The sequence below is a fragment of the Eurosta solidaginis genome, chromosome 1 (assembly GCF_040869045.1).
Source record: "Eurosta solidaginis isolate ZX-2024a chromosome 1, ASM4086904v1, whole genome shotgun sequence".
In the NCBI taxonomy this organism is placed as follows: Eukaryota; Metazoa; Arthropoda; class Insecta; order Diptera; family Tephritidae; genus Eurosta; species Eurosta solidaginis.
Window position 1 is genome coordinate 375,193,345 of NC_090319.1, and position 25,363 is coordinate 375,218,707.

The 25,363-nt window shown below is 36.7% G+C and overlaps 1 protein-coding gene across 2 annotated transcripts in view; it reads left to right on the plus strand.

The window, feature by feature from the left end:
• The first annotated feature begins 4,419 nt into the window (after positions 1-4,419).
• Positions 4,420-25,363, plus strand: part of Ctr1B (Copper transporter 1B) — a 42,196-nt gene continuing 21,252 nt past the window's right edge. For both annotated transcript variants that reach the window (XM_067763102.1, XM_067763101.1), the window contains exon 1: positions 4,420-4,755. In XM_067763102.1, the coding sequence (XP_067619203.1) occupies positions 4,705-4,755 (51 nt within the window). In that variant the 5' untranslated portion in view covers positions 4,420-4,704. The remainder of the gene's footprint in view (positions 4,756-25,363) is intronic.

A 25,363-nucleotide genomic window follows, 5' to 3' on the forward strand; every position in this document is an offset into this window, starting at 1 on the left:
AAAATTCGGAAACACATTTTTTCAGAAAACATTAGTCAGAACCCTTTTTAGAAAGCCAAAACTCAGAAGTCAAAATTCAGAAACAAAAATTCAGAAATCAATATTCAGAAGGCAAATTTCAGAAGTCAAAATTCAGAAAGTAATCAGACAGCAAAATTTAACGTTTTTTTGCTGGCTGATTACAATGGTTCAATTATATGGTTGGCTCATCTCATCAGCTGATTTTATTTATTTCATTGCATGGTCGATGGGATTGTCAAAAGGAGATTGCAAACTCAAAATGAAACCAACACATTGGCAACATTTTCTGACACATAAAAAACTGCTAAGTTTTATGTTTCCATTCCATATCATTCGCACTAACACCAATACACAGATTTTGACAATTTGAACAGACATATTTTGTTATTGTACAGATGAGCCAACCATATAGTTGAACCATGCTGATTACTTTCTGAATTTTGACTTCTGAAATTTTTTTCAGCCTGGAACACAGCAACGTCGAAAGAAGGCGTTATATCCAATCGAATTATGGAATATGTATAATATCACCAAATTGGGTGAAGTCCGTACAAATAATTCTATCGAAAGGTGGCACAACGTCATTCGAAGTGCGTTTGGGGCACACGCTAACATATTTAATTTCATAAATAAAATAAAAAACGAACATGCAATAACAGAAACAAAACTGCAGAAATTTTCAGCTGGAGGCGAGCCATATCGGAAACGCAGGATAAAATATAAGGACTTCGTTTTTTTATATTGTAAAATCATTTGAAAAAGACAAGCGCGAAAAGATTTAATTAATTACATGCTTGCTATTGCACACAATTTAAAATTTTAAATTTTACTACTTTTTCTTTATACACAATTCCTTCCAAACAAATGAACGTTTCCGAATTTTGAGAAAAATTTAATGTTTTTTATGTCGTCTGATTACTTTCTGAATTTTGACTTCTGAATTTTCCCTTCTGAAATTTGACTTCAGAATTTTCACTTCTGAAATTTGACTTCTGAAATTTGACTTCTGAGATTTGACTTCTGAGTTTTGACCTCTGAATTTTGTCTTTCTGAAAGAAGGGTTATGACTAATGGTGTCTGAAAAAATGTGTTTCTGAATTTTTGTTTTCTGAATTTATGGGGGGCACCCCGACATCTAGATGCCTTATTAGCTGATTTGAAGTTGATCAGGAACCAATTTTAAACGAATGCAAAACAGTTGCTATCCAACTGAACATCTCGCCAAAGTTTCCGGACATTCGAAAGAGAAAACCCAAAAGACGTTTCGAAGATAATTGAGATGAGATAATTACGGATGATCCAGAGTCTTATTTTAAAAACAATACATTCTTGGTGATCGTCGATTCGGTAATCACTGGCATTACTGAGGGACTTGCAGCTATGTGAAATTTGAAGGAGACGTTTTCCTTTTTGTGGCAATTTGAAGACATGGATGAAACTACGGTTCGGGCGAGTGCAGCAAAATTTGTCGCAAAATACAAGTCGGACGTTTCTCAAAGCTAATAATGCGAAATAATTCACTAGAGACACATTTACCAAGCAAATTTTGATAAAGGTCTGTCACCATTGGAATTGCTAAATGCCATATATGTTCAAAATCTGTATACAATTTTACGCAACATTGGTGTTGCTTTACGTATCTTTTGCACTATACCTGTCACTGCAGCTAGTGCAGAACGTTCTTTCAGCGTCCTTGCAAGAATCAAAAACTTTCATAGATCGTGTTAATCTCAAGAGCGAGTTTCAGGACTTGCCACACTTTGTGTTGAATCCGTTTTGGCAAGACAGTTAAATTTTGATATTATTATAAAAAATTTTGCAGCGAAAAAAGCAAGAAAAGTCACTCTTTGAAGTCCGAAATTAATATATTGAATAATTAAAATTTATAATCATCATTGCATTTATCAGAAATGTACTAATATGTTGCCAAATAACTAGAAAAGATTATTTGAAACAATATGTGGCTGTTAAAAGAGAATTCAATTTCAACGTTACAATAAAACAGTATAAATAGTAAATATTCTGTGTTAATTTTATTTTCAGCCTTAGTCCAAAAATCATTTAGTTGATGTGGCAAACATTTTTTTTATGTAATCCATCAATAATGTTTCATGAATGAGACGTCATTAATTCAAATTAATCAAATGTATTAGTGGATTTTTTATAGGGGGCCCGTAAGTTGTTTAGTCCCGGGCCCGGATTTTTTCTCTACGGCCTTGAATACGAACTATGAAGTCTTATAGGCTTAAAATTATATTCCTCCAGCCAGAAGACAACGCTAAAATGTGACATAATCAACTTTGGTACAAAAAAAAAGATAAAATAAAAAAAAAAAAATATCGATTTCCGAATTATTATAAAGACCGCCTCTAAACTTAAAATGTGATCGGGTGGGTAGGAGTAAAGTTATTCACGAAAATAAAGCCTTCTCGTCAGGCCAGACGCCACAATCTATCGGAGGGTTAACAAATCTCTAAAGAATTCCACTACTGATCTCAGTTGAGCTTGCGAATAAAAAGTGATAAGCTGTGATTTTTTTACATGTATATACATATGCACTTAAACTTTATATGGACTGCTAAGTGTGTAAATTTACCTAAACTTATGAAATTGTTGCGCAGAAAATTAGTATTGCTAAAATTTAGTATGCATTATACTCATTTGTAACTGATGTGTGTCTATCCATTTTATCTCTACACTATTCTCCCTTTATATGACGAAAAAGTGTATGAGTCCACGATTCATCGCAACCGATCCAGCTATACATTATACGCTGTGACCTACGTGTCTCCGCTATTCAGTATAACCCGTTTTGTAGTGAGTTATTTACCAATGTCGCGAGTCTTCAATAATTGGTTCTCCTAAATATTATCTAAGTGATGATAAGCGGTTTTTTTACTCGCAAATGTAGATGTATATACGGGTAAAAAACGCAACTGTTAACTCGACTCGAAAGAGTTGATCGAATGAATTTCATTCGATGAAGACCAGCGTCATTGTGAATTTAGATAAATATATGCCGTCTTTCAGTGAGTTTTACAGCTCCGGCTTACGTCCAATTCTCACGGTAATGCTCTGGATCATTGAGAGACTTGAGAAGCAGATGTCGTAAAATTTTCGCACACGTGAAATGTGATGGGCAGATGTCGCCGCTGTTTTTCATTTAATTCATACGGCGAAAGGCTAAGCAGCTACATCTATTTTTTGAAAAAGTAGGTTTATTAAAGGCAGTGTTGCCAAACTAAAAAGAAGTAATTAACAAATTATCTGGCTCACAAATTGAACCAGACTTCTATCTGGATTTATCTGGTTCAAATCGTTGTTGTTGCATTTACATGCAAAATTATTTATCTGGCTCAGGATTTTGCCACCGGATGATAGCTATAATCGTTCACGAAACCACATTAGGGCTGACTACATTCACGACGGCGGTGTAGCCACGATGCCTTTTAAATTGATTTAGATTTCGTACATTCATAGGTTTACGAAAGTGCACGATTTCTTGGTGCCCTCACTTTTCATAAAATTACCTATGTTTAGCTTCACTAATAGATCATGGCATGGTTAATAAATTCATCATAAAAAAATTTATCAAAAAAATTTTTTTCTAAGTACTTATCGGGTCTTTGTAAACTAATTGCTTCCTATTTCTGCTACTAATATTTCTCGACAAATAGTAAATAACAACACAGTTAACGGATGTCAACCCGATTTGGGAGCAAAATGGCTGCAATTGTCAAAAAATTTATTGAATCATGGTCTAGTCCTAAATATGACTTTAGAATGAACATATGTTAATACAAACTCAATTTGTGGTTTATTAGACTATAAATTTTTGGGCCTAGAGCTTAGATATAACTACAACACTACATTTTAAGGCCTAAGATGAAATAATAACAATAAATAAACAAATGCGAAATTTTCGAATTCAGATAAATAATGCACTATTAGAATTATCTTCGATAAAGGCATATCCTAGTTAAAACCTTACCGAATTAAGTTGAGAAAGGACACTTGTGGAACTAATTCCGCGATATAGTTTCGAGTTGTCTGACATAGCCGGGAGTGCAGATAAAGTAATCTTTCCCTCAGCCGTCGACTTAGAAACTCAATCGAATCCATTGATTGCAAAACATAAACAGGTGGACACATTTTTTAGATTTTACTGTAATTTAAATCACAATATCACCACAATCCGATCGCCTTATCAACCAAACTCATTCTATAAGCGCGCTCTCATATCCAGTTCAGTGGAGCACCAACAATTTGTCTTTGATTTATCTCTTATCTATAGGCGCTAATAATTTGCTCTCATCGTACTCGTTAGGTTTCTTTTTATTGCAGAAACACTTTTAAAATAGTCGAAATTGATTCGGTTGATAACCAGTGCAGGTTTCACTCTCGCTCAGCGCATACCGATTAAACTCACATTCCTAACACTCAGTGAATGAGTAGCGATCAGTTGTAACCGCGTAACACAGTGACAACGTGAATAACAAAAAAAAAAAAAAAAAAAAATATTAAAAATATAGTAATAAATAAATAAAACGGTGTTTCACATGTGTTATTAAGTATTTTAATAGTTTAAATTTTTTTAACATTTTATCTAAAAATTTTTACCGCAATATTTGCACGTTATCAATAGAATATTTCAATTATTTTGATTTGAATTAAACCTAAAAAATGGATATGAATCATACGGACGATGAAGCTACTTGCCCTATGATTATGGTGGTAAGTTAGTTTATTAATCTAAATTATTTGATACGGGTGTAGATCTACATATACATTAGGGTGGGTCGATTTGTATGGACGAAAGTTAATTTGGGCACAGGAAAAAAAAAGTTCCACTACGCATACCCAAATAAATAATTTTCGAGCCTACGAAATTTATTTTTTACTTTTTTCGACTTTGATTTTTAAGGTTTTTTTCATGACCTACTAATTTTTTATTTATTTATTTAATTCATTCTGTCTAAAAGTACATGCTTTCTTACAGACTAGTTAAAAATAGAAAACAATTCAAGCTTAAACTTATATAAAAGCTATTATTAAAATTAAGAACATTACTGAATCGATTTGCTAGATGTATAGTCCTAGTTATAGGTTCATTCATAGCATAATTCGTTTTATGAGTTATTTCGATGAATAATCTATTATGACGAAGATCACGCCGTGGAATATATGGAATGAACAAATTAGATAAATCGGAGCAATTTATGCTCAAGTTTATTTCATTATAGGCAAGCATTAGTGAAATACAAGTTCTGAAGACCAAGCAATTTGCGGCTGCTGGTATACGATGGGAGACCGTCTGGCCAGTGAAGCATCCGTAAAGCAATTTTCGTAAAAACTTTTTGAACTCTTTCAATTTTATAGGAGTTAGATTCATAAAAAGGATTCCATATTATTAAACAATATTCAAGGCGACTTCTGACCAAGGAGATATAAAGTGCCTTTAACGTCATAGGGTCCTTAAAGTCACTGGTGTTTCGTCTAATGAACCCAACCATTGCAAAGGCCATTGCAACAATGAAGTCAATATGACTAGAAAAAGAGAGTTTGGAGTTAAAAATGACTCCCAAATCTTTAATCTCTTGACAACGATTAAGAGATTTAGCATTTAGTTTGTAGTTCAAATATGTCGCAGTTGTCTTTTTGGAATAAGACTCAACGCAGCATTTGTTTGTATTTAAAAATAAACTATTGTCTGCGCACCAACCGGCAAAAGAGTCCAGATCAGATTGCAAGTTAGTGCAGTCAGAGCTATTACGGATCGTCAGAAATAGTTGTCATCGTCCGCAAACATCAAACACTTTGCGAATTTGAATTGCTGGGGCAAATAATTTATGAAAATTAAGAATAATAGAGGGCCACAATGGGTACCCTGCGGAATATCTGACCAGGCGTTTATATACAGAGATGACTTGTCGGCTCCAATTGCCACATAGAGCTTTCTCTTCGATAGAAAACTCGTGAAGAATTTCAACAAGTTTCCATTGATTCCATACTTGGCTAACTTGCGTACTACGATAGTATGATCAACCTTGTCGAATTCATATGTATACCCGTATGTCCGTATTTATTATTTTTTTTTTCAAAAAACTGTTATCGCCAACGTTTTTAGCGGACATTTTTGGGTCGGACAGGGTGTACATGAAAATTTTACAATCAAATGGAAATTTTTTTGGTAGGTCATGAAAAAAACCTTAAAAATCAAAGTCGAAAGAAAGTAAAAAAAAACTGAAATTTCGCAAGCTCGAAAAATATTTTTTTGGGTATGCGTAGTGGAACTTTTTCCTGAGCCCAAATCCTATCGAAAAATCGATGGCGCGATATCGGTTAATAAATCGACCCAATCTAATGTACATACTTGCTTGCATGAGTAAAAGGTGTGCCAATTAGATATCTACATTTGTGAAAATCATACTAAAATTTCTGACCGCACAAATGATCCAGGTAACTATGGAAATTTTATGCGAGACGCCAAGAAGTAAAAGAGGTTACTTAGAAGAAAGAGAAGTGAGACCAATCGGCGTGGGTGCGAGGAGCGTTAAATATTATTAAAAATAAAAATTGACGCGATTTACCTTCGAGAAGATTTATACCGAGCTTCTCTTCCAATTTGCGTCGTGCTCCCTTTTAATTTCTCCTACAAATGAGGGGGGGGGGGGGGGGGGCGGGTACTTTCTTACTTAATTAACGCTTAGCCGTTTAAACGGTTATGGCCGTCCAAAAAGGCGCGTCAGTCACTCCTTCGCTCTGCTAACTGGCGCTAATTGGTCGCAACAAGGAATTTAAATCGTTTTCCAATTTCAAAGTGGGGGCCGCCCCTTTCTCTGCTTCGATAGGTGGACTCCGATAAAAAAATACTTTCTTAGCCGGAGCGTCATCTTTCATTCGCATAACATAGCCTAGCCAACGTAACCGTTGCGTTTCAATTTGCTGGAGTATGTTGATGTCTGCGTAAAGCTCTTCTTCGGAAGTTGGGGTCGGCGATGCGTAGAGGTCCATAAATATTTCGAAAAACTTTTATCTCCAACACTCCAAGAGCGACTTCTTATGATGTTTTCATGGTCCATACTTCTGCATCATATAGCAGGACGGGTACGACAAGTGATTTATAGAGCGTGATTTTCGTTTGCCATTAATTTCAATCAATTGCTTACTTAGTCCAAAGTAACATTTATTGGCAAGAGTGATTCTTCGCTGGATTTCAGAGCTGATGTTATTGTTTGTGTTAATGCTGATTCCCAAAGATATGGCTGCTAAAGGTAGTGTGATTGCCGAGGCGCAAATACGTTGACTCTTTGCTCTATGATAGCAGGTAATTGTTTTTGTCCTCATTCACCATCAAGCCCATCTTTTTCGCTTCTTTTTCGAGATTGGAGTAAGCATCTCGTTTAGTTTCGAACGGCTCGGAGAGGTCTTTACCAATTCTGACTGAGCTGATGGGTTGCTGAACGTCATTTTGCACAGCCGTTTAAGTTTTGCGGAAAAACCGAATTCACATATAGCGGCATATAGGCAGCTTCTCTTCATGCTGTCGAAGGCGGCTTTAAAATGGACGTGATATGTGTCAATTCTTATTTCGCAAATTTTTTCCAAGAGTTGGCGCATTCTGAAAATCTGGTCGATGGTCAAACCAGGTCTGAAGCCGCACTGATAAGGTCCAATAACCGATTCACGGTGGGCTTCAGTCTTTTGCACAATACACTTGACAGGACTTTATATGCGATATTAAGAAGGCTGATGCCGAGATAGTTGGCGCAGTTTGCAGGATGCTCTTTCTTGTGGACTGGGCAAAGAACTCACTAGTGGTAGCGTTCACACACTCTTCTTGTTGCGCTTGCTTTAAACGTAGCCCTGTAGGCAGCGTCTTTTATTTCATCGTACCAGTTGTTTTCCTGTGGTCGCCGGTAACCAATTTTTTCTTCGGCGGCAGAACGGAGTGCTTTGGAGATATGGCCCATTGCTCCTGAGTTCCGTCGGGTTGACTCGTGCTCTCAGAAAGTCGGGACGGGACCTACACACATGTTTTATGCCGACTTCGAACGGCAGCTGCATGGCAGATGAATTTTCACTGAGAAGCTTTTCATGGCCGAAATACACTTGGAGTTTGTATCAAACCAACGCAAATGCTGATTGAAACACGCGGCGGCTTGATGTTAGCAATGCCCGAAAATTCTGCTAGAATTAATTAAAATTTAGGCAGGGTTTTTCCGCGTCATTTGAAATCAAGTAGCTCGATTTCTTAAATCTGAGGCTGGAGAAGGTAATTCTAAATCTTAGTGCCAAAATCTATTACAAGAGGGAAAATTTCTGGTCTTATTCGGGTTTGGATAAACAGGCAAAAAATGAGTTTCGCGTTGAACGAGGACAAGACGAAGTACTTACTTAGCAAGCACGTCACGTTTTAACAACGAAAAGAATTTCAGCCTATAATTCATGTAAAAAATCACTCTGGCCAACAAGTCCAACTTTAAACTGAAAAGAGAATTAAAAAGTAAAGTTGATTACCGCAAACCAATCTATTAGTTTCTCATCAATTCTGCCTTGGTGGAGGGCTAGGAACCATGGACAGTGACCTTGGGCGCGAGTGTTATGATTATGGTACGTTAGGCTGGTAACTAGGTTAGGTTAGGTTAGAGTGGCCACCGGTGCGAGTACCAGTGCACTTAGGCCCAAAAGGTCTCATTGTGATATCACGTGGATCTCTCCTCTACTCAAACCAACAGGTCGATTCAGCATATGTCAGGCAGTTTTTAGGTTCCAACTAAGCCAGATCACAAAGATCGTCAAAGAAGGGATATCCCAGAGATCCTTCCTCTTGCGCTAAAGCGTAGGACAGTCGCACAGAAAATGCCTGACTGTTTCTATCTCCTCTTCGTCTTTGCAGCTTCTGCTGTAATCATTATAAGGAGTACCCAGCCGTTGTGCCTGCTTGCCGATTTCTATGTGGCCGGTTATAAATCCAACCACAAGAGATATGCCCCCCTTCCAAGAAGAAGGAGACTTTTTGTGCATCTCGCGCTCTATTTAGGCCACACGAGCTTAGTATGGTAGCAGGATTCGAGATTGCTCCATCTCACACCCGCTTCCCTAAGGAAACTTCCTTTCAAATTGAGCTTGCATGTAGCGAGCGGCATGCTCAATCTCTTCCAGGACGACGAAAGCGGAACGGATGTGCCCCCTCTTGCAAGTTCGTCAGCCATCTCATTGTCCGGCATTTTCGAGTGTCCAGGCACCCATACCAGACTGAAGGAAGTTTGCTCAGCGATCTCGTTAAGAGATTTGCGGCATTTCTCTACTGTCCTGGACTTACATGTGACCGATCCAAGCGCTTTTAGTGCAGCCTGGCTGTCAGAGTAAATACAAATTTTATTATAGCCGTGAACAGTATTCCTCAGGTGATGAACGGCCTCATTTATAGCAGCCACCTTCGCCTGAAAGACGCTGCAATGATCGGGTAGGCTAAAGGATAGATTTCATCCTAGTTAAGGTGCAAAGACCCCGCTGCCCACCTTTCTATCTAGGCTTGTCCCTAATATTACTATGGACTTGTAAACGGAATATTTTGCGGCTAGTGGCCCACCTCATAATCGTACATGAATTTCAATCTCTGACACCACACTTACTCTTTCCGACAACGCACTCACTTGTGGCTTGGTTTTATTTCGACAGTTAATCATAGCAGGTGAATCTGCGAACAAAGAGCCACAAAGAGCTTTTGTTAAACGCTTGCAAGTCTTGAAAACAATTTGGTTACAACAACTCTGCAGATTGTGTCATCCTCCAATGAGCAATTAATTGATTGTGCATTTAATTCATTATAATTTTATACCACGTTGCGTTTGAAATAGATTTAAATGAAGTCAATTTGAAAAAAAAAAAAATATTATGTATGTAATTCAATTTGTGAGATACTTTTTTGATATATTTAGCCGTTTTTACCATCTTCGGTTAATTCTTTTGGCCCTTTCTCTGATAGAAATTGTTCGATGATCTGTCATATAAAGCGCTAGTAGGCGTTAACTGGAGATGATGAAAACGGCTCTTAAGACCCAGGCAAAGTTGACAGTGATAATGGCTTAAGGCCAAATTAAACTTCCTTAACCCTAACGCCACAGTCGTAACCATACCCATATCCATATCCATCTCCAATGTGATTGATTAAAGGTGCCTTAACCTAAAAATCGTGAAAATTTCATAAAAATGAAGAAAGCGCAAAAAATTACAAACATATTCCACAAAAAATAAGTCTCTTAGTCAAAACGTATCCAAAACAATAATAAAATATACAAAAAGTTAAAAAATTCACCAACCCAAATATTTTTAGGTTATGGATATGGCGAAAAACCAAAAACCAATTGGTTGGCCATGATATGGTTATGACGTTAGCGTTATGGTATGGCGCCATTAATCGATTACATTGATTTCCATAAGGTAGGTTCGATCAGCTGTTTTATCTGGTTATAATTTACCATTAATTAGCCCTTTAGGCTCGTAGCAAACCTGCCATATTCATATCCATATAAAACAGCTGATCCAACCAACCTTATGGAAATCAAAGTTATTGATCAATGGTGTCATACTTTAAAACCTTAAGGGCCAATTAATGGTGCCTTTTAACCATAAAACCGTAACCAGATAAAACAGCCGATCGAACCTACCTTATGGAAATCAAGGTAATCGATTAATGGTGCGATACCATAACGCTAACGCCATAACCATATCATAGCCAACCAATTGGTTTTTAGTTTCTCGCCATATTCATAACCTAAAAATATTTGAGTTGGTGAATTTAATAATTTTTTTATATTTTATTCATTGTTTTGACTAAGAGACTTATTTTTTGTGAAATATGTTTGTAATTTTTAATCGATCATATTGGAGATGGTTATGGATATGGGTATGGTTACGACTATGGCGTTAGGGTTAAGGAAGTTTAATTAGCCCTTTAGCTATACACATACCATAGCCAACCAATTGGTTTGGCGTTTTTCGCCATACCATAATATGTATTTAAGTTGGTGAATTTATTAACTTTTTGAAAAGTAATACTTTGTTTTGGGTACAATTTGGCTGCGTGACTTAATTTTTTTTGCAATTCGTTAGTAATTTTTTGCATTTTCTTCTTTGTAACATTTTTTAGGCGATGTCACCAATAACCGATGCCAATAGATAGGGTTTAGTGAAAATATGGGTATGACTAAGGTTTAATGACTATGGCAACTTTGCCATGCCCTTTATATGGTTATGGCCCATTGATTTCCATAAAGTTGGTTGGATCAGCTGTTTTGTATGGATATGGATATGGCAAGATTGTCAGGCTTTTTGAACAGGAAACAAGAGTGTCATATTCCTTAAGGGTAAATAAAAACTTTCAGTTCCACTATGCCAGTTCCACTTAAGTGACATAATGGGAAGGCTGTCTATGAGTTCTTTATTTTTCTGTTTGCTTATTTGTTAAATTTATCTCTTATGATAGAAAGCGATAAAGCATTGTCATATGCATCAGAAAAGGAATTTCGGCATAAGTAAGCGAGTATTTTTATGCATCTTATAATTTTTTTAAATCATACAAAGCGGTCTACCGTGAAATTTTCTTTTACTTTATAGCTTATTTTGTATAAAATATTATTTACTGTACCCACTAACATTCCAACCTAATATAAACGCACGCAAGTCATTTTCTGTCAAAAATGTCTCATGCACATACAACTTGTATGAGAGCAACCCAAATTCAATTTGCTGCGTGAAAACCTAACTCGATTTCCAATTTTTGTTCTGCGTGACGTTTGCAAACATGCTTTACATTGTCGCAACGCATGCTTATTTTGGTTAGGGCAAAAAACGCCGGTTGTTTGCGTGCGCTAAAAAAACGCAGTGCGGTTTTATTAGGTTGGCATGTAATGCTGACCGATATGCTGTATAATATAGTGACTAGTTGTTTATAAGCCACTCAAATTACATATCGAAACTATTATCACTTAAGCGAAAAAAAGCAAAATTTCTACTTATCTCTCAAAGCTTAGTCTACTGCTGATATAATATAGCAAGTGTATACATTAAACGGTCAAAAGAGCAGTTGCAAAATATCGCCCCCAAATTTGTAGCAAATGTCCCTTTGGGCTCCTAAAGTCATTTTGCTTAACACAGTTTTCACTGCTAAACGTATTGTAACGAATTTACTGCAATTCCGCTTATTTCAAATCTTATACTAAGGTTGAAATCACTAAACTGTTGAATAAATAACTCCAATATTCGATAATGCAAAATGGTCTTTATTAGACTACTTTCAAAATAATATTTCTATTGCTCGACAGATATCGTGCTTAATCAAAACTGATTCCCGCGTCTCTACTGTTGTCGCCTTTTATACTGTCTGGTTTCCTCGTTGCATACTTATAGGCTTTTCCATTCCAGAACTTACGAGTTAGTTATCAGCTACAATATCACCAGCCCCATCTACGTTTATAGCTTCTCATATGCGCGTGAGTAATACTTGCACAAATTATTGCCCTCTCTTGTGAGCACCTCAGATAAGATATATGCATGTGTTTGTGCTTTGCTTCTCCGCTGCGTGTACGTACATACGTGTAGACATAATGATTGAATTATTGATGTGCATCAAGTCACTGCTTAGCATCGGCTTAGATATGATAGTATCCCTTAGTGCTGCTAATATTCGTTACAGTATTTTAGTCCTCAAAGTATGCCTCTTATTTCACTATACTATGAAAAAAGATAACTTATATCGAAAAAAATAAAAATATAAAAAATACCACGCCGAGATGCTCTCTTCATAATCGACTATTCAAATAATCGAATATAAGAAGTTGTTTGCATTCGATTAGGGACAGATCCGACTCTTCCAATATTTAATTTCTAATTTTTAAGGTGTTCGTAAAGACGATGTGGAGATATTGTTCGCGATCTACAGCTCACACATTTGGCACCTTCCTTTTTTGGCATCCTCGATATATGAAAAGAAATTCCATACCCAGCTACGTTTTCAGAAACAAATTTTTCAGCAAACAATTAACTTTATTTTAATTTTTATGAAAAACAATTGCATATGTTAAATTTTTTATTTTATTTTTAAATGAAATTTAGTCGTTGAAATCGAATTCCACTTAGTCGATTTTTAAATCAATCAAAACTTGCTGCTCGATTAATCGAATAATCGATTGTAAACAACAGCACTTCTCTCAATAAAAAACTAAAACCACACACTCTAATGTTCATATTTACTAGAAACCAGTAAGGAAGTCTAAGTTCGGGTGAACCCGAACATTACATTCCCAGCTGTACAGTTGAAATGCTGTTGTTGTTTGTTTTGTGTGCTTAAGAGTGTTACAAGGCTGCGTAATAATACATACATATACATATGGTTCTATTCTGAACTAACTTCTCTTCGAGTTATGGTTCCCGATACATAGAAAATTGCTAACTCATAAAAGGGGCGCTACCACGCCCATTTTTTTTAAATTTGAAGTTTTTCCTATTTATTGTTATAAATCCACTTGGGAAATGAAATACCATTGATGTAAAGCTTTTTTTTTGCAAAGATATAGCTTATTGTATTCGTCCACGACCCTTTAAAAAATCTTTTATATAAAAGTGGGTGTCGTCCTTAACCGATTTCGTAAATTTTTCTTCAAAGCATTCTTTTTAGTAAAGGCAACCTCTCTGCCGAATTTTGTTACGATAGGTTTAACGATTTTTGATTTATGATTAATTTGTAAAATTGATGTTATCACAAGTGGGCGGTGCGCCCATTTAAATTTTTTTTTTTTAAGTTTTTATCAAGAGTCTCAATATCAGTCCACACGTCAAATTTCAACATTCTACGTGTATTATTTACTAAATAATAAGGTTTTTTTGTTTTTCAAAATGTTATATATATAAAAAGTGGGCGTGGTTATCATCCGATTTCGCTCATTTTAAATACCAATGTATTCGGGGCCCAGATAAGCTCGTGCACCAAATTTGGTGAAGATATCTCAATATTTACTCAAGTTAGCGTGTTAACGGACAGACGGACGGACGGAGATGGCTAAATCAAATTTTTTTCGATACTGATGATTTTGATATATGGAAGTCTATATCTATCTCGATCTCTCCATACCTGTACAACCAACCGTTATCCAACCAAAGTTATAATACCCTGTCAAGCAGCAATTAAGGCAATGATCTCGCATAGCACAGTATCTAAATGCGTGTTAGAGTGTAAGCAGTCTCTGGAGAGAATCGGGACAGGGAGAAGCATACATCTATATTGGGTCCCAGGGCATATGGGAATAGATGGGAATGAAAAAGCGGACGAAGTGGCTAAAAAGGGTGCATCCCTTGAAGCTTGCTCCGTAGAGCTCCCAATTAGACTGGGCGAGATTAAGCGAAGGCGAGAGGTGCACATGGTCGACCAAGCGGGAAAGGCGTGGGTTCAAGCGCGGGGCTGTAAAGTGTCGAAAATTATGTGTAGGTCTTACAACCTTAGACTAACAAAGTTACTTCTATCATTAAAAAGAGACGACTGTAGACTCATAACGGATATTCTGACTGGACACTACCTTCTGGCGTCACATGCCTTTAAATTAAGCTTGGTCACTGATAGCAGATGCAGGAAATGCGGGTTGGAGGAGGAAATGATCCAGTACGTTCTGTGCTCGTGCCCTGCACTTGCCAGGCTAAGACTCCAGCTATTAGGAGTGATAAAGCCGTCAGATCTAGAAGTAGCAAGTGGCTTAAGTCCCAGGAAGCTTCTAGTATTTGCCAGAGGACGGACTTATTTTATAACATAGGTCCTGGTTTTTGATAGGGTTTTTCAGTTTGGTCGTTAAAACAAACTTCTGGTAACACTACGGACTCAATCAGTCTATGTGAGGTCCTCATGGACCGGCCAGTTCAACCCAACCTAACCTAACCATGTGTACAAGTAAAGCTGGGTGTAAAAATGGATAAGTCGCCGGTTACAACAAAGTTGGAAAAAGCCATCGCTTGCCAGAGAGAGTGAAGTTTGAGATTGTGAATATATATTTGCATGATAGTGAAAGCACAAAAAAACAAGTAAGGAAGGCTAAGTTCGGGTGTAACCGAACATTACATACTCAGTTGAGAGCTGTGGAGACAAAGTAAGGGAAAATCATCATGTTGTAAAAAGAACCTAGGGTAACCCTGGAATGTGTTTGTATGACATGTGTATCAAATGGAAGGTATTAAAGAGTATTTTAAGAGGAAGCGGGCCATAGTTCTATAGATGGACGCCATTTAGGGATATCGCCATAAAGGTGGACCAGGCCTGACTCTAGAATTTGTTTGTACGATATGGGTATCAAATGAAATGTGTTAATGATAATTTTAAAAGGGAGTGGGCCTAAGTTCTATATGTGGACGCCTTTTCGAGATATCGCCATAAAGGTGGACCAGGGGTGACTATAGAATTTGTTTGTACTATATGGGTATCAAATGAAAGGTGTTAATGAGTATTTTAAAAGGGAGTGGGCCTTAGTTCTATAGGTGGACGCCTTTTCGGAATATCGTTATAAAAGTGGACCAGGGTTGACTCTAGAATGCGTTTGTACAATATGGGTATCAAACGAAAGGTGTTAATTAGTGTTTTAAAAGGGAGTGGGCCTTAGTTCTATGGGTGGACGCCTTTTCGGGATATCGCCATAAAGGTGGATCAGGAGTGACTCTAGAATGCGTTTGTACAATATGGGTATCAAATTTTATAAGGGCGTGGGCCTTAGTTCTATAGGTGGACGCCTTTTCGAGATATCGCCATAAAGGTATTGTATTGTATTGTATTGTATGGTATAGTCTTTATTTTCTCGTAAATATTTACAATTTCTAGAGTATTACAATATGAAATAAAAATACAAATAAGAAAATAGATAATGACATTAGATGCTCATTCAAAGAGCAGAGGTAATGCCATTTCATTCGTTTAGTATTATAAATGCTTATGGGGCGCATAATATTAACAAATTATAACTAATTGCTTACAATTGAAAAGATATAAATATGTATAAGGAAAACAAAAAATTTAAAAATTAGAGATGTCAAGGTACTTTCATTGAATGGAAAAAGAAAAAAGAAAAAAAAAAACACCTCGATGCTAATGGACACATGTACTAATATTATAGGTCTCAAAAGAGTTTCAATGCCCTCATGATTGAAACCAAGTAGCCACTGTTTCACTTCCCTCAGAAACGCTGCTAGCCTTCTAATGAGTCGTATCTCAGCAGGTAGTTTGTTATATAGATTACGTGATACGATGGTGTAGAAGTTACGAAAAAGTGTGGTGCGAAAGCTAGGAACTTTTGTTTGAGATAACGTCTTATTTCTCAGATTGTAAAGGTTGTATATTGGGCTTTGCGTATACCCGCTCCTTATAAAAAAAAATTTTAAAACTAAAAATAGTATAAGTGCCGCACAGGAAGAATATTTAATTTTTTGAATAGCTCCATAGAGTGTGTTAAACGACCAGCTTTACATATTCTTCGGATTAGATACTTCTGTAGGATTAAAAGCGGATGGATCTTACTAGCGTAGGTACCACCCCAACAACTGACTCCGTATTGTAATTTTGAATGGATTAGTCCATGATACACCAATAACAATATTCTATTGGAACACAGTTTTCTTAAGTTATAGAAAGAACAAAGAGCAGATAACATATAAGATTTCATTGCAGAAATATGTGATGACCAACTTAGATTTTGATCGATTATAACACCCAAATATTTGAAATTAGAGGCGACTTCGATCTCAAAACATTTACCGTCACAACTTATTTTCTCATGTTGTTGTTGTTGTTGTAGCGATAAGGTTGCTCCCCGAAGGCTTTGGGGAGTGTTATCGATGTGATGGTCCTTTGCCGGATACAAATCCGATACGCTCCGGTACCATAGCACCATTAAGGTGCTAGCCCGACCATCTCGGGAACGATTTATGTGGCCACGTTAAACCTTCAGGCCATTTCCTCCCTCCCTACCCCCAAGTTCCATGAGGAGCTTGGGGTCGCCAGAGCCTCGTCTGTTAGTGAAACAGGATTCGCCACGGATAGGTGAGGTTGACAATTGGGTTTGGAGAAGCAATACATATATTGCGCTGGCAACCTGAAAGGTTGCGCTACACAGCCCCTTGAATCTGGTATTTTAGTCGCCTCTTACGACAGGCATACCTACCGCGAGTATATTCTGATCCCCTAACCCGCTGGGGTCTTATTTTCTCATCAAAACTGACAGTTTTGTTATTTTGAGTACAAGCAGTTGAACACAAACGATGCCGCATACATATAGAACTGTGAAAGACAACCTCGTTTTTAGGTATTTCCTTCCCGCAAAGGTTGAAATACATCAACTTCGTTTTCCTGCTTACCACGAGCTTATGCCTTGCGAACCAAGATCTTAAAAGGTAAACATCGTGATTAATATCAGCAAAAAGATTAAATTCATTTTTCGATCCATATGCAATGGCAATGTCATCAGCAAAAGCTGTTACTTTACCAATAAAAGGCAAAGAGAATATTGAATTAATGTATATTAAAAATAAGATTGGTCCAAGAACCGAACCCTGTGGAACCCCTAGGGTTATAGGCCTGGGTTCACTTAGATTATTTTCAACTTTAACTCTCTGAACTCTATTCTTTAGATATGACGTAAACCAATTAATAATGTTACCACGAAAACCTGCGTAGCTAAGCTTGCTTATTAGAATACTATGATCAACCATATCAAATGCCTTTGTTATGTCTACAAAGAGGCTCGCACAACATTTTTTATCATCAATTGACTTATAAATAAAGGAAGAAAAATCTAGAAGAGCATCTTCAGTAGAAAGCCCGGAAATAAACCCAAATTGCTTAGGGCTAAAAAATTTAACTTTGATTAAATACGACAGCACCCTATTTTTTACTGCTTTCTCAAAAATTTTTGAAATTGAAGATAAAAGAGATATGGGCCTGTAGTTATTTTTGTCATTTTTATTCCCCTTTTTAAAGAGTGGTATAACCGTAGCGCATTTTAAGTGAGCAGGAAAAACTCCGGAGGCTATACTTAAATTAAATAAATGTTTTAAAATATCAACAATGTTAAATGCTATGCTCTTTAACATTCGATTTGATAAGTTGTCATTACCACATGAATTAGAGTTACTAAGAGATTTAATTATATTAATAATTTCTGCGCCTGTAATGGCATCCAAGAAATAATTGTTACTCGGCGGAAGGAATTCGGTATGTATTGGGTTTGTGTAGCAGGTGCAGGGCTTAGGATTACTGCTTAAATCGGAGGCTTTTCCTGCGTTGACGAAGAAATCATTGAGTTCGTTTGCAACTTCCCGAGGCTCTGACACATCTACACCATTCACGTTTAATACGAGCGAGTCGCACTTTCTTTTTGAATTACGGTTTGTTATTCTTTTTACAGCATCCCATTCTTTTTTGGAGTTACCCTGCGCTATGAAAAAAAGGTTTTGAAAATATTTATCGCGCCTTGTACGTATTTCTTTGTTTACCCTTTTAGTCAACAGACGCGACCGATTTCTTAGCTTAGTATTCGCCGGATGCCTGTTGCTTTTTTTCCGTAATGTGTTTTTCAGCCTGATCTTTTTTAATAGAGTTTGAGTGATCCAAGGTTTAAGAGTTAAAGTTGATCTTTTAGGAAAAATAGAGATACTTGAGTAGTTTATGTGCATCGTAAGTGTTTCCATAAAAAAATTATATGCTTTGTCTACATTTGGCTCATTTAAAACTGTTTCCCATTTTTCAAAGCGAAGTGATTCATTTAAAACATAAAAATTAATTTTCGTAATAGTTGATAATATATCGCAATTGGTAATTCGCCTATTTGCATTTAAATTAGTAAGTTGAATTCCGGTCATACAATGGTCCGAAATTCCAAAGTCAAGGTTTATACCAGCATGCATATTATCTTCAATATTACTAAATCTACCATAAACATGGTCTATATAGGTCCCTGATTCTGGCCTAGTAACCTCATGAATGAAGGAAAATAAACCATGTTCTGCGAGGAGCGCAAGATAGTTGTCTAACATAGAATTGGTGCTCATTAAATCAAAATTAAAATCGCCTAATATAACAATATTTGATGCTTTTTCTCTACTTAAAAAAAGAGAGAATTCCTCATGGAACAATTTAAAAGATAATGAGTGAAATCTATACAGACATACAAAAGTGAAAGGTACATTGCATATTGGCAATGAAATTTTTATTACATCAGCGCTTGATAGACTAAAGCAAGTAACTTCACACTCGTAAAAATCACGTATAAAACTCCAACACCACCAGCATTATACGAGTCATTTGTATTTGCAAAAAATTTATAACCAGGAATACTATAGTCATTTATTTCATAAGAAAAAATCCAAATTTCTGAGACAAATATAATATCGGGAAGATTAACAAAGGATTCGAGGTTGCAAACTAAGGAATCGAAATTCTGCCTGAGACTTCTTACATTTTGATGCAAAACTGTAAAGGTATTGTCTTTGGATGTTAATATATTAGAGTCATTGAAGACATTAATGACTGGGCTGTTATTCGTAAGAACAGATCTTATATTCATAATTTCGAATTAAAAATAAAACAACTATTGTAATAATAAAACTTAATTAAGATTGATAACAGAAAGATCATCAAACGTTCTTATGATAACAGCTCTATCATTATCGTTTTTTTTTCATTAAAAGTTTTGAATTATTTATCCATAGATATTTAAATTTCCGTTCCTTTTTTACCTTACTAGCAGCTATAAACAGAGCTCTGTAGTAATTTGTGAAGCTGTTGTTTATGTAAATGTTCTTTTTGCTAGCATCAGAAAATATCGACGTATTAAGCTTATTCCTGGCTGTTCGTTTGGCTTTCATAATTTTTTTCTTGCTTTCCATAGACTTAAGCTTAACGCAAACAATGCCACTACTTTTATTAGCATTAGTATGTTTCACGCTAATTTTTTCAATGTCATCATCCATTACCTGCACATTTAATGCAACGCTGAACATTTTTTTTACGCATTTTTTTTGCATTGTCTTTGTTTACATTTGGCACACCTACAACGTCAATGGAATTCTCTAATTGTACTTGTTCTTTCCAGTTTAATCTACTCTCCAGCCATGGTTCAATTATGTACAGGTTGGCTCATCTCATCAGCTGATTTTATTTATGTCTTTGCATGGTCGAAGGGATTGTCAAAAGGAGATGGCAAACTCAAAATGAAACCAACACATTGGCAACATTTTACTTACACATACAAAAACTGCTAAGTTTTATGTTTCCATTCCATACCATTCGCACCAACACCAATACACAGATTTTGACAATTTGAACAGACATATTTTGTTGCTTTACAGATGAGCCAACCTGTATATAGTTGAACCATGTCTCCAGCTTATCAACTCTTTTTCTCAACTCTGCATTTTCTTCTTTGAGGTTTTGTATCGTATTTAGGCAATCAATTTTGATTTGCTTCAGGTCAAGTATCTCTTTGTACAAGAGTTGAAGAGTTATTTTTCCGTCATTTCCATCATCGCCTGCTGCTGCCTGCTCCGCTGTTTTTTTTCATGTTGGTGTGGTGCATTCGTAACGAGTACTTGTTGGCTTGCAGTCTGAGTTAAGCTCCCATTACTGATACTTAGCATAGACTTGACTTGACTTGGCGTAAACTTGGCAACTTAGCCACGATTATACTCCACTTGGCGCATACAACCTGGCATCATAATCAGCGTTGAAATTTATTTTTAAATAAATGTCAATTTGTATGACCAAATGTCAAAATGAAATGGAAACAAACAAATGGCATCTCAAAATGTAAACGTCACTTAGAACTTACATAGAAAATCAAAATTCAACAGACTTCTAAGTCAAGTTAAGTTTTGAGTAATCAGTAACATGCAATGTTAATTTAACAGAACTGTAAGTGACAGTTCGCAAGCCAAGTCAAGTCTATGCTAAGTATCAGTAATGGAGCCTTTAGTGTTGTTGTTGGCTGCAATGATTTTCTTCGCATAGCCGTGCATCTGTCACAACGATATTTTTTGTTGCTAGACTTGAAAAATTCAATGTCGGCTTGATATTTACACATTTGCCGTGAAAATAGTTCAAACAGTCAGAACAATCAATTTTGTTTGCATTATTCCGTTCCACTCTTTCCTTGCATATCAAGCAAAACATTTTGAAAAACTTAAACGACTCAAAAATGACTAAAAATTTAATAAAATTCAATTAATAAGTGAGCGCCCCACGATCACTTGCTTTCACTTTTCTCTTTTTGGGTGGACCAGGGGTGACTAGAATTTGTTTGTACGATATGGGTATCAAATGAAAGGTGTTAATGAGTATTTTAAAAGGGCGTGGGCCTTAGTTCTATAGGTGGACGCCTTTTCAAGATTTTGCCATAAAGGTGGACCAGGGGTGACTCTAGAATGCGTTTGTACAATATGGGTATCAAATGAAAGGTGTTAATGAGTATTTTAAAAAGGAGTGGGCCTTAGTTCTATATGTGGACGCCTTTTCGAGATATCGCCATAAACGTGGACCAGAGGTGACTCTAGAATGTGCTTGTACGATATGGGTATCAAATTAAAGGTATTAATGAGGATTTTAAAAGGGAGTGGCCCTTAGTCGTATATGTGAAGGCGTTTTCGAGATATGGACCAAAATGTGGACCAGGGTGATCCAGAACATCATCTGTCGGGTACCGCTAATTTATTTATATATGTAATACCACGAACAGTATTCCTTCCGAGATTCCAAGGGCTTTTGATTTCGCCCTGCAAAACTTTTTCATTTTCTTCTACTTAATATGGTAGGTGTCACACCCATTTTACAAAGTTTTTTTCTAAAGTTATATTTTGCGTCAATACCCCAATCCAATTACCATGTTTCATCCCTTTTTTCGTATTTGGTATATAATTATGGAATTTTTTTCATTTTTCGTAATTTTCGATATCGAAAAAGTGGGCGTGGTCATAGTCGGATTTCGGCCATTTTTTTTTTACAAAATTACATATATTCGATGTGAGTTCTGTATGCCTGAATTGAAACGTGATAGGATTTTTTGAGCAAGTCTTCCAGGGCTTAAGAAAAGTTTACAGGCCTAAATTTATGGTGTTGAAAGGGAAATAAAACCCGCGGGAAATAACGTCGGCGGGCGTTATTGCCTTTTTCTGATGGACGTTATTTCCCTTCCTCGCTGTAACAACTCCTTTCAAGTGAAATAGAATTGCAATAAATGTTTTTTAATTAATTATTAAACACGACAATCCTCATGCTCATGTATGGAAATGTAAATTTTTTGTATTTTCACTACCATGGAAGTAAATATATTTACTAGAATAGCCAGTAGACTTTGTTCTGCCAGACAACTAGCTTGCTTACATCTTAAAATTCCCTTCTTAACTATGCATCCCATTCTTTTCTTTTTATACTCAGTTGAGCAGAGCTCACAGAGTATATTAACTTTGATTGGATAACGGTTGGTTGTACAGGTATAAAGGAATCGAGATAGATATAGACTTCCATATATAAAAATCATCAGGATCGAAAAAAAATTTGATTGAGCCATGCCCGTCCGTCCGTCCGTCCGTCTGTCCGTTAACACGATAACTTGAGTCAATTTTGAGGTATCTTGATAAAATTTGGTGTGTAGATTCCTGGGCACTCATCTCAGATCGCTATTTAAGATGAACGATATCGGACTATAACCACGCCCACTTTTTCGATATCGAAAATTTCGAAAAACCGAAAAAATGCGATAATTCATTGCCAAAGGCGGGTAAAGCGATGAAAATTGGTAGATGGGTTGACGTTATGACGCAGAATAGAAAACTAGTTAGATTTTGGACAAGGGGCGTGGCACCGCCCACTTTTACAAGAAGGTAATTTAAAAGTTTTGCAAGCTGTAATTTGGCAGTCGTTGAAGATATCATGATGAAATTTTGCACGAACGTTACTACTATTACTATATATGTGCTAAATAAAATTTAGAAAATCGGATGAAGAACACGCCCACTTTTTAAAAACAAATTTTTTTAAAGTCAAATTTTAACAAAAAATTTAATATCTTTACTGCATATAAGTAAATTAAGTCAAAATTCAACTCCAGTAATGATATGATGCAACAAAATACAAAAATAAAAGAAAATTTCAAAATGGGCGTGGCTCCGCCCATTTTCATTTAGTTTGTCTAGAATACTTTTAATGCCATAAGTCGAACAAAAATTTACCAATCCTTCTTAAATTTGGTAGGGGCATAGATTCTATGACGGTAACTGTTTTCTGTGAAAATGGGCGAAATCGGTGGAAGCCACGCCCAGTTTTTATACACAGTCCACCGTCTGTCCTTCCGCTCGGCCGTTAACACGATAACTTGAGCAAAAACCGATATATCTTTATTAAACTGAGTCCACGTACTTACCTGAACTCACTTTATCTCGGTATAAAAATCGGCCGAAATCCGACTATAACCACGCCCACTTTATCGATATTGAAAATTACGAAAAATGAAAAAATGCTATAATTCTATACCAAATACGAAAAAAGGGATGAAACATGGTAATTGGATTGGTTTATTGACGCAAAATATAACTTTAGAAAAAAATTTGTAAAATGGGTGTGACACCTACCATATTAAGTAGAAGACAATGAAAAAGTTCTACAAGGCGAAATCAACAGCCCTTGGAATCTTGGCAGGAATACTGTCCGTGGTATTGCATATATAAATAAATTAGCAGTACCCAACAGATGATTTTCTGGATCACCCTGGTCCACATTTTGGTCGATATCGCGAAAACGCCTTCACATATACATCTAAGGGCCACTCGCTTTTAAAACCCTCATTAATACCTTTAATTTGATATCCATATCGTACAAACACATTCTAGAGTCACCCCTGGCCCACCCTAATGGCGATATCTCGAAAAGGCGTCCACATATAGACCTAATGCCCACTCCCTCTTAAAATGCTCAGTAACAACTTTCGTTTGATACCCATATCGTATAAACATTCTAGAGTCACCCTTGGTCCACCTTTATGGCGATATCTAGAAAAGGCGTCCACCTATAGAACTAAGGATTACTCTCTTTTAAAATACTCATTACTACCATTCATTTGATACCCATATCGTACAAACACAATCTAGAGTCACCCCTGGCCCACCCTAATGGCGATATCTCGAAAAGGCGTCCACCTATAGACCTAATGCCCACTCCCTCTTAAAATGCTCAGTAACACCTTTCGTTTGATACCCATATCGTACACACATTCTAGAGTCACCCCTGGCCCACCCTAATGGCGATATCTCGAAAAGGAGTCCACCTATAGACCTAATGCCCACTCCCTCTTAAAATGCTCGGTAACACCTTTCGTTTGATACCCATATCGTACAAACACATTCTAGATTCACCCCTAGCCCACCCTAATGGCGATATCTCGAAAAGGCGTCCACCTATAGACCTAATGCCCACTCCCTCTCAAACACCTTTCATTTGATACCCATATCGTACAAACATTCTAGAGTCACCCTTGGTCCACCTTTATGGCGACATCTCGAAAAGGCGTCCACCTATAGAACTAAGGCTTACTCCCTCTTAAAATGCTCAGTAACACCTTTCATTTGATACCCATATCGTACAAACACATTCTAGAGTCACCCCTGGCCCACCCTAATGGCGATATTTCGAAAAGGCGTCCACCTATAGACCTAATGCCCACTCCCTCTTAAAATGCTCAGTAACACCTTTCATTTGATTCCCAAATCGTACAAACACATTCTAGAGTCACCCCTGGTCCACCTTTATGGCGATATCTCGAAACGGCGTCCACCTATGGAACTAAGGATCACTCCCTTTTAAAATACTCATTAACGCCTTTCATTTGATACTCATATCGTACAAACAAATTCTAGAGTCAGCCTTGGTCCACCTTTATGGCGATATCCCTAAATGGCGTCCATCCATAGAACTATGGCCTACTCTCTCTTAAAATACTATTTAATACCTTCCATTTGATACACATGTCATACAACAACATTCCAGGTTAGCCCTAGGTTCATTTTCCTACATGGTGATTTTCCTTATTTTGTTTCCATAGCTCTCAACTGAGTATGTAATGTTCGGTTACACCCGAACTTAGCCTTCCTTACTTGTTCTTATTATTCTTGTCAATACCATTTATTTCCTTCCCACACGCAAACCTATTTCCATTCCCAGTTGCATTCCCACACCCACTCCAACTCCCACTCCTACTTTCACTCCCACTCACACACCCTTGCTCACACTTTTTGCCACTAACAATCACACTGCCACTGCGCCCTC